This window comes from Panthera uncia, chromosome B1 (genome assembly GCF_023721935.1).
Source record: "Panthera uncia isolate 11264 chromosome B1, Puncia_PCG_1.0, whole genome shotgun sequence".
Classification (NCBI taxonomy): domain Eukaryota; kingdom Metazoa; phylum Chordata; class Mammalia; order Carnivora; family Felidae; genus Panthera; species Panthera uncia.
The window spans coordinates 193,071,117-193,084,238 of NC_064811.1; the positions used below are offsets into that span (position 1 = coordinate 193,071,117).

General features: G+C 36.8%; 1 protein-coding gene across 1 annotated transcript in view; it reads right to left on the reverse strand.

Moving 5' to 3' along the window:
- Window positions 1-13,122, reverse strand: part of WDR17 (WD repeat domain 17) — an 89,968-nt gene that overhangs the window by 66,917 nt on the left and 9,929 nt on the right. Inside the window, exons 2-3 of the mRNA XM_049631802.1 lie at window positions 10,586-10,714; window positions 2,499-2,682 (exon numbers count right to left, since the gene is read on the reverse strand). Coding sequence (XP_049487759.1) covers window positions 2,499-2,682; window positions 10,586-10,714 — 313 coding nt within the window. The remainder of the gene's footprint in view (window positions 1-2,498; window positions 2,683-10,585; window positions 10,715-13,122) is intronic.

Genomic DNA, 13,122 nt, shown 5'->3' on the forward strand with positions numbered 1-13,122 from the left:
CTGTAGTGGCTTAGTATGTGTAAGCACTTCGAAGAGCTCTACAGAATATCAACTCATTTAATTCTCTCCCAAATACTCTGAGATGGGCAGGTAGTACTATTACCCACTGTTAACGTGTTTTGGGTTGTTTTTTTTTTCCTGGATGGATATTACCAAGTATGATTTTTTCCAAGTTGATGATAATTTTAACATTTTACATTTAAACAAACTAATACTTGTTTCCTTTTAAGTGTATTTTTTCATTATTGTGGAATACAGAATGATGAAATGAAAATACAGAGGCAACATCAAGTTCAACTGCTGTACGTGCAAGTTCTAATAGAATTTTTTTTTTTCAACGTTTTTTATTTATTTTTGGGACAGAGAGAGACAGAGCATGAACGGGGGAGGGGCAGAGAGAGAGGGAGACACAGAATCGGAAACAGGATCCAGGCTTCGAGCCATCAGCCCAGAGCCTGACGCGGGGCTCGAACTCACGGACTGTGAGATCGTGACCTGGCTGAAGTCGGACGCTTAACCGACTGCGCCACCCAGGCGCCCCTAGAATTTTTTTTTTTTTTTTAAGTTGATTTAATGGAAACTTCTACTTTGCGTAAGCTGAATTCTGAAAAGAAGAAACAGAGTCTAATGCATTTCAAACTGAAATATTTACAATGAGAATGACCAAAAATATTCATAATATTTTTTTGTAAATAAATCACAAACTTCCAACCTTCAAATTAAGAAGATATTTAGAAATAGCAAGAGGAATTTATTGTTAAGGCTCTGAAAATTTTCAAAAGAAGGAAAATGTGTAAGGAAAGGAAAAATATGTAGAAGTGATCAAAACTCTTACCAAGACCATTTAATAACTGTACAATGTTAATGAAAAAGTCTTATTTAATTGTATGCTCACTGGGAAAAGAAGCCTGGTGCACACAGTAATGAATAAAAAACTCTTCCATTGTGAATGGAGGTGATGCATATGGTGTTTCATGACAAATCGGCAGATAAACTAGGTGATAATACATCAACTCATATGTACCTGTGCATAACATTTAGAAATGTTATCATGCAGGTATCGCCTGGTATAGATTTTGTGCGACAACCTCAGAAGAACAATGACATCGTATAGCATTTTAGGAGTATTTATTGTGTTATTTAAAATTAATCTCATCTAAAGCTGAATTTAAAGTATTGAGAAAACGCACTACTGATCAATATAAACAATACTGGAAAAAACCGTAGGAGGTATGATGGGGAGACAAACAGGTATGAACAGGTATAACCAGAAAAACATAAAAAATCTTATTTGGAGGCTATCAATCGCTGTTTATACATCACAAAGCCTGTACCAAAAGTATTTTGGTTTTTCCTCATTGATGTATTGAAAACCTTATGGTAAACTGTTACAATAATGGAAGCTCACTGAATAGCTGACTTAAAAAAAAAAAAAAAACTGCTCAGATATTGGAGCAAAGTACACACTATCTAGTACCGAAGCTCAAGTGAAAATAATAAGCAGGTTATGTGAACTTGGGAATGAGATTTGCATTTTTCTAGTTGAAAAATTAACCCTGTTTGGCAAATATTTTCTTAAGATGAAAGTTATATAACAAAACTCGTTTATTTTACTGGTATTTGTTTTCAGCATTCCTAATGACCTAAATTTGAAAAGACAAGGAAAAAGCCACATACTAAATACGCTGAGCATAACCTTTGGCATTATTATTACTCTTGGAAGCAAGATTTAAATATAGCAGCCTACGAATTCTCTAATATTGTTGCTACACACTGAAGACTGTTCTAAAGAAATCGAACTGTCGTGTCCAGGCTTTCTATCTCAAAGTGATAACCGGTCATTGTTAGAGAAACAACTGAATATAAAGAACATACCCAGCAGTTCTCAAAACTATAATTAATAAGTGAACGTCCTTCAGTGTTCAAAAAGAGACTGAATTATTGTAACATCTAACAGAAAAATGGTTACTTCGCGTCATCATTATTATGGGGTAAGATGCTAGCCAGAAAGAGTGTAATAATATTCAATTCACTAAGACCTACTTATGTGAACTAGGACTTTCCACCATGACCCAATTAAAAATAAGGGAAAGAAACCAGCTCATCAGGGCAGTGACTACATGGGTAACACGGTGTTTGTATGTTTCAGATTGGGAAAGAATAATGACCCGGCTAGGATAACTGTCTTGTTAAGAAAATCTTACCAATTACTACTTTTATATTTATTGGGGGGATTTTTGTCATATTTAAATATTAGTGAAATCATTTGGTACTGACTATGGTTTAACTGGTGTACTAAGCAAAAATATTTCATGAGATTTTCCTTCAGTTTTATACACATGTACACACACGAGTCATGATGTGAAATGTATTTCTTACATAGACTAGCAGTAGAAAGTTTGAAAAACAATACTTTAAAACCTAAGCTAATTTAAATAAAATATTTTTCTTACTGAAGTAAAAATAATTCACTCAATAAATCCCAGTTATAAATATACCTTTTGTATTGTCGAGCTTAGCAATGACTTTTTGTTCTGCAACATTCCAAATGATCACTAAGTTATCGGTACCGCCACTTGCAAACAGATCAGGGTTATGTGGACACCAAGAGAGAGCTGTGATTGTTTTTTTATGTTCAGACATAATTGCGTGAAGTTTGAATTCATTATAACGGTGATCCAACTAAAAAAAATATATAAATAAAACATTTCAGTGCTTCTTTTTAAGTTATACACTTTTCATTAATAATCACATTGTTTTTAAAAAGCTACATACGTGAAAATTAGTACACCTACTACCATGATATGAACACATTTCAAGCCTTGGTCTACTTTCAAACGTGAACAGTATTCAATCAGAAGTAAATCATTTTTTTAAAGTTTTTAATTCCAGTTAGCTGACATAGTTATATTAGTTTCAGGTATACGATATAGTGATTCGACACTTCCATACACCCCCTGGTGCTCATCATGAAAGTGCATCCTGAATCCCCTCACCCTCCTCTCCTCCATTAGTTTATTCTCTATAATTAAGATTGTTTCTTGATTTGTCTCCCTCTCTCTTATTTTTTCCCTTTGCTTGTTTTGTTTCTTAAATCCCACATACGAGTGGAATCATATGTCATTTGTCTTTCTCTGAGTTATTTCACCTAGCATTATACTCTCTAGCTCCATCCATGTTGTTGCAAATGGCAAGATTTCATTTTTTTTTTTTTATGGCTGAGTAACATTCCATTGTGTATATATATATTCTACTTCTTTATCCATTCATCAATCAATGGACACTCAGTCGGCTTCCATATCTTGCCTAATGTAAATAATGCTACTATAAACAAAGGGGTGCATGTATCCCTTGGAATTAGTGTTCTTATGATCTTTGGGTAAATACCCAACAGTGCAATTGCTGGCTGGATCACAGGATAGTCCTATTTTTAACTTTTTGAGGAACCTCCATACTGTTTTCCACAGTGGCTGCACCAGTTTGCATTCCCACAAACAAGGCACGACTGTTCCTTTTTCTCCATATCCTCACCAACACTTATTGTTTCTTGAGTTTTTTTTTTAGCCATCCTGACAGGTGTAACGTAATATCTCACTGTGGTTTTAATTTGCATCTTCCTGATAAGTTACGATGTCTAGAAAAAAAATCAGTTTTTAAAAAATAAGAGCACTGACATTAAACATAATTTATAAAAGGTAAAAATAACTGTACACTTAAATATGCATAATAATTCAGAGCTTTATATTTTCTACAGCTATATGTATTTATGAGGGAAAAACCCTTGGTTTAGAATATTTTTTTCTGTAACTTTTCAATTAGATGTGAATGAAAAAATTTAGGTTAGAAAAATTAACTAGTGGGACTATACCAAAACAAGCTTTTGCAGAGTGAAGGAAACCACCACAAAATGAAAAGGCAACCTACTGAATGGAAGAAGGTATTTGCAAATGATATATCCAATAAGGAGTTAATACACAAAACATATAAAGAACTTCTACAACTCAACACCAAAAAACCAAATAATCTGATTTAAAATGGGCAGTGGACCTGAATAAACATCTTCCAACATACAGATGTCCAACAGACACAGGAAAAAAAAATGCTGAACGTTACTCATCATCAGGGAAATGCAAATCAAAACCAGAATGAGTTATCACCTTATACCTGTCAGAATGGCTAAAATCAAAGACACAAGAAATAACAAGAGTTGAGAATGTGGAAAAAAAGGACCGCTGGCGGGAATGTAAATTGATACAGCCACCATGAAAAGAGTATGGAAGTACCTCAAAAAACTAAAAAAAGAAATACCACATGATGTAGTAATTCCACCACTGGGTATTTACTCAAAGAAAATGAAAACGGCCCTATTTTTATTGTAGCATTATTTACAATAGCCAAGATATGGAAGCAACACAAGCATCTGTCTATAGATGAATGAATGGATAGGGGGCGCCTGGAATGTTCAGTCAGTTAAGCGTTGGGACTCCTGATCTGGGCTCAGGTCGTGATCTCACAGTTTGTGAGATCTGCACGGACAGTGTGGAGCCTGCTTGGGATTCTCTCTCTCCCACTCTCTCTGCGACCCTCTCCTACACACACACGCTCTCTCTCAAAAAAATAAACAAACTTTGAAAAAACAGATGAATGGATAAAGAAGATGTGGAATATTACCCAGTCATAAAGAAGAATGAAATCTTGCCATTTGTAATGACACGGCTGCAGACAGAGGGTATGATGCTAAGTGAAGTAAGTCAGAGAAAGACAAGTATCATGTGATTTCACTTATATGTGGAATCTAAAATCAAAACAAACAACAAACAGAAAAACAGGCTCCTAAAAACAGAGAGCAAACTGGTGGCTGCCAGATGGGAGGTGGGTGGGGTCATGGGTGAAATAGATAAAGGGGATTAAGAGGTACAAACTTCCAGTTACAAAAAAGCTCATGGAGATGAAAAGTACAGCAGAGTGAATACAGTAATACTGTAATAACATTGTATGGTGACAGATGTTGACTACACTTACAATCATGATCAGTGAGTAACGTGAAAAACTGTTGCATCGATATGTTGTACACCTGCCACTAATATAACATTGAATGTTAATTATACTTCAACAAAAAAATCAGGTGAAACAAACCACCTGCTCATTATTACGTTAAGATGTCTGAAGTCTGCAGAACAATGTTATCACTGGACCTATTTTATGTTATTGCTTTTTGGATGGGGCATTTCGTTGTGTTCTTATATGGAAGTGGACAAAAGAAATAGCCTAATTTTCCTATTTCCTTTGTGAATGAGCCATCAGCCAGTGCCTTTTCCTTTGTTACCTTTTTCAATATGTTTGGGATTACACCATATAGCCATTTGGTTGTACCTGGCTTTTCCTTTTAACACAATAATGAAACTTTCACACTGCTACTGGAGAGTGTTCCAAATCATTATTATATTAATTACTGATTACACCAATCTTTCTTCAACCTTACACTTGCAGTAAAATCCTGACTGCAACATGGCCTTCAATGCCCTACAACATCATGAACCTTGGCTATTTTGCAAGGCTCATTTGGTATCACGTTCTTGCTTGTTCACTCTGACCTTCCTGTTTCTCTATTACAGCAAAATCACATCTGCTTTAACGCCTGTTTGCTGTTCCCTTGGCCTTCAATGCTCTCCCCGTCTGTCTGCTCCTGGTTATTCATTCTTTCCTGTTCAGGTCTCAGTTCAAAACTGCCTCTTCACAGTTCAAAACTGCCTCTTCACAGAGGTATTTTCTGACCACACTATCTAAATAAATTTATACACCCCTTCCCATGCCAAAACCTGTCCCCTAGCTGTATCCTTTTTTTAGTTGAGATACAGTTGACATGTAATATTAGTTTCAGGTCTACAACCTAGTGATTCAACATTTGTATGTACTGCTAAATGATCACTTAAGTCTAGCTATCACCACACATAGTTATAATTTCTTTTTGTGTGATGATAAATGTTAAGATCCACTCTTGGAGCAACTTTCAAATATACAAGAGTGCCATCAACTACATTCAACATGCTGTACAATGCATCCTCATGCCTTATTTAGTTTCTAAAGTTTTGCCTTTTGACCACCCTCACCCATTTCTCCCTCACCGCACCCCCACCTCTGGCAACCACCAATCGATTCCCTGTATCTATGAGTTCAGTTTCATTTTGTTTTTCTTTGTTTCAGACTCCACGTATAAGTGAGATCACACAGTATTTGTCTTTCTCTGACATATTTCACTGAGCATAACACCCTCAAGTTGCATCCATATGGTAGCAAAGAGGGTTTCCTTCTTTTTATGGCTAACTACACACACATTTTCTTTATTATCCGTCCATTCATCAATGGACACTTTGGTGCCTTCCAAGTCTCAGCTATTGTAAATAATGCTGCCGTGAAAATGGGAGTGCATACATCTTTTCATTTCCTTCACATAAATGCTCAGAAGCAGAATTGCTAGGTCACATGGTAGTTCAGTTTTCAATTTTTTGAGAAACCCCCATAGAGTTTTCCACAGTGGCTGCACCAATTTACATTCCCATCAACAGGGCATGAGGGTTCCCTTTTCTCCACAGCCTCACCAACACTTGTTATTTCTTGTCTTTTTGAAAACAGCCATCCTAACAGGTGTGAGGTCATATCTCAGTGTGGTTTTGATTTGCATTTCCCTGGTGGTGAGGGATACTGAGATTTCTTTTCATGTGTCGGTTGGCAATCTGGAATCCCTCTTTGGAAAAATGTCTATTCAGATCCTCTGCCCATTTTTTAATCAGATCGTTTGCTTAATTTGCTATGGAGTCATACAAGTTCTTTATATGTTTTGGATGTTAACCCCTTATCAGATATATGATCTGCAAATATTTTCTCCCACTCCGTGGGCTGCCTTTGTATGTTGTTGGTTTCCTTTGCTTTGCAGAAGGATTTTAGTTTGGTGTCGTTCCACTTGTTAACTTTTGGTTTTGTTGCCTTTGATTTTGGTGTCAATGACTCTAGCATATTACCTATTTTTACATCTTTTGTAGAACGCATTTTGTCCTGAAACATTTATTTATTCATAAAATGACATATTTCACAGATTTCTCCCTGTCCCCTGTCCTTACTAAGAACATGAATTCAATGAGAAGAATGTGACTGGTTTGTTCAGAGCTGCATTCCTAGTGCCTAGTAATACTTGGCCAAAAGAAGTTCAGTTAATATTATTGAAAAAAGGAGGCATTATGCCTTTGTTTATCATTTAAGCAACTTTTAATTTTTGCTATCACAAATAATACTATAGCGAACACCTCTGTATCTAAAATTTTGACTAATGACCTAATTATCTCCAAAGGTTTTGTCTTCTATAATTTCTGTATCTCTTACTACCTGAACTTCAGCTATTCCTGAACAACTTTGGATGAAAATATTATTAGAGATAACCAAATACCAGTAGAGTTTTCATCTGATTAGTATTGTAGTTACAATAATCTTCAATTGTCCTGTTTAAATATTTAAGAATATTTCCTGTACATTTAAGAATGAACAGTTTTGTAAGTTTGATGTTATTCAGTGATTTATGTTACCTGTGGTAAATACTGTGAGAGTGTCTAATGTATCTAATAGAAGGACTGCTCTACAAGCTAGAAATCTTGTGGAGGAGTCTATAAATACAAACACATATGAAGAAGCTACAATGCACATCAATGATCTTTCCTGGATTTAGTACACAATTATCCAAGTAGTATCTTAAGCATGATATAGAATACTTACAGGGATTAATTTATTAATACATTCCTATTCTATTTACAATTAAGAGCCTGTACCATTACAATGAGCTAGGCCATAAATTATTTTTAGAGTAGTTAATACAATATATTATTGCATCATAATCCAACGGTTAAAGAAAAAGTTCTTATGGCATTTACAAGTATCATTTAATAGTTCCAAAAAATCTGATAAAACCTCAGCATCATTATAGAGAGTGTAACAGACAATCAGACTTTGTACATTGACCCTGGGTGTGATTTAGTAAATATTCATGTAGCATAATTTTCAAAGCATTTTGATTTAGATAATGACATTTAAAACAATACTGATTAATGGAAGTTGAATGTTAATGCCACCATTTAATATAAATGTAATTTTCTATTATACTTTGCAACAAGGTTTTACACTGAACTCTGTAATCAACTGTCACCTGAGTTTGTTTTAACTTCTAAATCAGAGTGATTTTTAGTTTGTTTCAGTCTTTAATGATACATAAACTTTCTTCATAGGGTTTTTATATTAATAATTTTACCTTAATCTTCCTAAATATTCAAGTCATAAAATGTCATCACAAAACTTAAGACACTTGCAAACATGAAAAAAATTGAGTTCTGCCTTCATCCACTTTCTGACCTTCTTTATTCCTTAGAGGAATAGTTTGCCTTGTCTAATACATTCTTCTTCTCTAAAAGGAAATAAGACAAGAAGATGGGGACTTAAGACTAAGGGAGGCATTTTGTAGATCTTTGGGAAGGAGAAGCTTGGGAGGACATGGAAAGTGTGAAGGAGGCAGATGGGAGGAAAAGCGGGGTGGGGTCAGTCAGCAGGCTTCTGCTGTCTTCTGTATGGGAAAGCGAAAAATTGTGAGTTATATGGAAATTGCAGTTTGGTGTGTATTTCTACAACTTTGAGTAATGGACTACATAAAATTGATATTGTGGGAAATTGGTTTATAGATTAATGCTGTTGTTTATTAAATTTTCAATAAACCTACAACACTGTTAGTAGTTAAAAGGATTTTTACTCCAGAATAATGCGATCATTTTTTTCACTGTTAACTGAAAATATGTTGGTGTTTCAAAATAACAAAAAAATGTATCACAAGAAAAACACTTAATGAGTCTTTATTAAATACCAGAGAGTGGGGCTCCTGGGTGGTTCAATCGGTTAAGCGTCCAACTTTGGCTCAGGTCATGATCTCACAGTTAGTGAGTTCGAGCCCTGCATCGGGCTCTGTGCTGACAGCTCAGAGCCTGGAGCCTGCTTTGGATTCTGTGTCTCCCTCTCTCTCTGCCCCTCCCCTGCTCATGCTCTCTCTCAAAAATAAACAATAAAAAATACTTTTAAAAAATACCAGAGAGTATGCATAACTTGAGAGTTCAAAGGTGAGGAAGTCTCATTCTGGTAAAGGGAAGCACTGAGACGGGCAGTCTGTTTTATAAGATCCTTTGCTAATAAGAAAGAGGGAAAAAGCAGAATATGGAGAAGAGTTTATACTTCAACTGAGATCTGAAAGACAAGAAAATACTTTCTAAACAGGCAACACAGGCAAATGGAAAGAAATTAGTGTAAGCAAAGGCAAGATATACAAGAGTCTGAGATGTTTTGGAAAATACAATTATCATGGTATGCCTGGAACATAGGGTGAGAGGAGAGAGACAGAATGCTGGTAACACGATGTCATACCATGAAGTTAGGATTTCATAAAAGGGAACAAGGAAGAGCTGAAGATTGAAAATTTCAGATTTGCATTAAAGATGATTAATTACAATGAAGAATAAACTAGAGAGAGTCAAAGTAGAGGCAAAGAGGATATTGAGAGACTATTCGAAAAGTGTAGGTGACACAGTATAAAGAAGACAGTAACGGGTACAAAACACTAGGATGGCCCCTGCTCACCTTCAGTGAAAGAGGTGAGCAGAAGAGGGAGCCAAAGACAGCTAGCTCTCCCGGCTGTGGCTCAGATGAAGGGCGCAGTGCTAACCCCAAAATGTGGGCTCCGAGTCTGAGGAGGGAGACTGACTTGGACTGAAGAGGCATAAGGCACCTCTGCCTGGGGAAACTCAGAAGGCCACTAACTCTGTAGATTGGGAACTGATAAGAGATGTCTGGATGGAGCTAGTTAACGGAAAAAAGGAGTTATAAAGGCTTGTATTCCAAGGATATCTCAAAATATATCTGCACTGTTTTTAATATAATGATCTCTAATGGATGATGCCTATTCTTCACCTGGTAAGATTTTATCATATGAAAGTTACTAAGCAAGGTCTGAAACTAATGAATAAAATGAATTCCAATTATTTATATGGGAATATATTTTAAAAGAATTAAATTCTACTTGCTTGCCATTCATAAATGGGGACCTCTTGGGGCACCTGGATGGCTCAGTCAATTAACCATCTGACTTTGACTCAGGTCATGATCTCACGGTTCGTGAATTCAAGCCCCACGTCAGGCTCTGTGCTGTCAGCTGGGAGCCTGGAGCCTGCTTCGGATTCTGTGCCTCCCTCTCTCTCTGGCCCTCCCCAGCTTGCACTGTATGTCCTTCTCTCAAAAATAAATAAACCTTAAAAAAATTAAAAAATAAATGGGGAGCTTTTAATTCTTGAAGAAATTCTTGCTGATGAAGCCGCATGAATGATTGTGAAATCAATTAAGATTCTTATAATTTAAAACTAGGAGATGAGCATTTTCTAAAAGCTTGACTTGTAAAACCAAAAAGCACTCAGCTTTTCATACCACAGGGATTTAAAAATACGTACTACTTAAATATTAACTTTACCTAATACAATTCGGAAATCAGAAAGAATCCACAGAATCTGACCTGATAAATATAGATGGCCAGGGTAGCACAGTACGCAAACCTGTCTCCGTGGGCAGCGCAAACATCTTTGTTCCAAGGCTGACATCCAGCAGCTAGGAGTCCCACTTGCCTTACCTGGGACATGTTTGCCTTGAAAAACAAATTTGGAGAAATATCAGTCATTTCCATTATGCAACCAACTTAATTATTTTCCATCTATCTTCCTCAATCTTCATCTTTTTTAAAGAAATTTCTACGAGAACGATTCATCTCAGTGCATACTTTCAGAGAACAAGAGTTGAAATCCCCCAATGTCTAGAGACACCAAGGCAGGTCATTTCAGTTTGAAAAGCAAGAGATTATAAATGATAAATGACAAATGGCACCTGGCCAAGGAATGGGAACCCTACAGGACCCATGGGGACTACAATGGAATACAGGTGCATGTTATATCTAAAGGGCTTGAGGGCCCCTGGAGAAAGGTCCTCCTCCCATGTGTCCAGATTTATGTAACTCTCCAGGGAAATGGAAGAATCTAGATTTTTGTGTAAAACCTAATGATTTCTAAACACTGGCAATACATTCAAGGCAGCAAATTCAAACGTAAAACACCGTGAGCCACTATTGGGGGGACTGTGTGACCTCTGCCACAGAGCATCCCTATTGTTACAGTGACTCAGCACCTTCACAAAAGCCACTTGAGGCACACAGGGCAGGGAGACAAGCTGCATTACCAATACTGCTCATTGCGAACAGGGGACAGAAGGAAGCTGGAAACTAGCGGTTACAAGTTGTTGATGTGGCAGGACAGAGGCTGGTGGAGTCAACAGCCTGGAGATGCAGAATCAGCCTGGCTGGGACACAGGGACGGAGACCCGACTCCAAGCCAGCGGACGGCATGAGCTGGACTCAAGCATCTAAGCTCAGGTCTCTGCTTCTTCTAACAGAAACCCTGTGACCTAGGTTTTCCCTACCATCCCTCTCAGCCCAAAGGATTCTGTGCATCTACGCGTAAACTCTCTGGGATTCCGGAGAAGAGCAAACCAAGAGGGAGGCTGCTTCTAAGTCTACAACCGTTATGAAAATCCAAATACAGTAAAAACACGAAGACAACAACAAAACCAAAAAACCTATTCTGAGTATTGCACTATATAGTTACCTAATGAATGGCATTCAATAATAGATTAATTGGCCAAAAACAACTTTTTAAAGACAGAACCCAGACTATTATTAGATGTCTTTTCTAATATGGTAAAAAATATTGGTCTAAAAATGAGGTTTCTTAGTATAAGACAACCTTCACTAATACCACAAAGTTATACCATGCAAATATCAATTTTCCACTATTGTCAATTTCATATCTGATTAAAGTAAGGAAAAAATACAGCTAGCAATTATAATCTTAAAATATTTTTGAAAAAATAATATCTGGGAAATATGATAAATTTGGTTCGTGTTGACGAGTCTATCCCAGAGTCAGCATTTCATCACTATTTTATGTTCTTCAAAAGCTTTACATCATTTCAGCAGCGAAATGTTATTGCCTTAACACCACCCCTGAACTATCACCTATATGAAAGATAAACACAGAAAGACATATACGTCTGACCTATGACACAATTCTTTAGGTACACGTTCAGTCTAGCCCCGGGAACCCTCCACCCCAACCTGCCTCTTCTCTTTCTATCCTGCCACCTAGTGGGTTAAAGCCAGCTACTCTGAAGGAGTGACACCTGGTACCATCACGGAAAAATAAAACACTGTCTCTTTATTACCTGCTTCCTTTTCAGTACAGGTGGAATGATGTCCTGACCATAACCCTTTAATTCTCCTTTATTTTAGTGCTCAGCAACTAATAAGTTCTAGTCAGTTCTATTATCTCCATTTTTATAAAGTTACTTTCTTCTATATATCTTTTCTATTTCATATTCCCACTTTCTAGACAAGATCTCTTAATTTCCTCTTTCTTCCTCAAACCTATCTTCATCCCATCAAATCCCCTTATCAGGGTGGAACTAGTGGCTTTTTAAAAAAAAAAAAAAAGTAAAACATTATCTGAAGTGAAAAATGGCATGATAAACAAACTGGGCCTTCAGTCTTTTGAGTGCTTAACTATAAAAATCTTCATTCCTGGGGCGCCTGGGTGGCGCAGTCGGTTAAGCGTCCGACTTCAGCCAGGTCACGATCTCGCGGTCCGTGAGTTCGAGCCCCGCGTCAGGCTCTGGGCTGATGGCTCGGAGCCTGGAGCCTGTTTCCGATTCTGTGTCTCCCTCTCTCTCTGCCCCTCCCCCGTTCATGCTCTGTCTCTCTCTGTCCCAAAAATAAATAAAAAACGTTGAAAAAAAAAAAAATCTTCGTTCCTCCTCCCCTGGCACCTATATTTCCTCAGGCACTAACAGTCAGGACAAATGTTTTAAAATATACTTTACCTAACTAGTAATGTTACCACATTACTTTTCACTGAAAATATATATTATTTCAACCGCAGGGTGAATTAAGTAGGCTTTTGTATTTTATCTTTGGGATCCAAGATTAATATTAATACTGTTTGTGTGCAA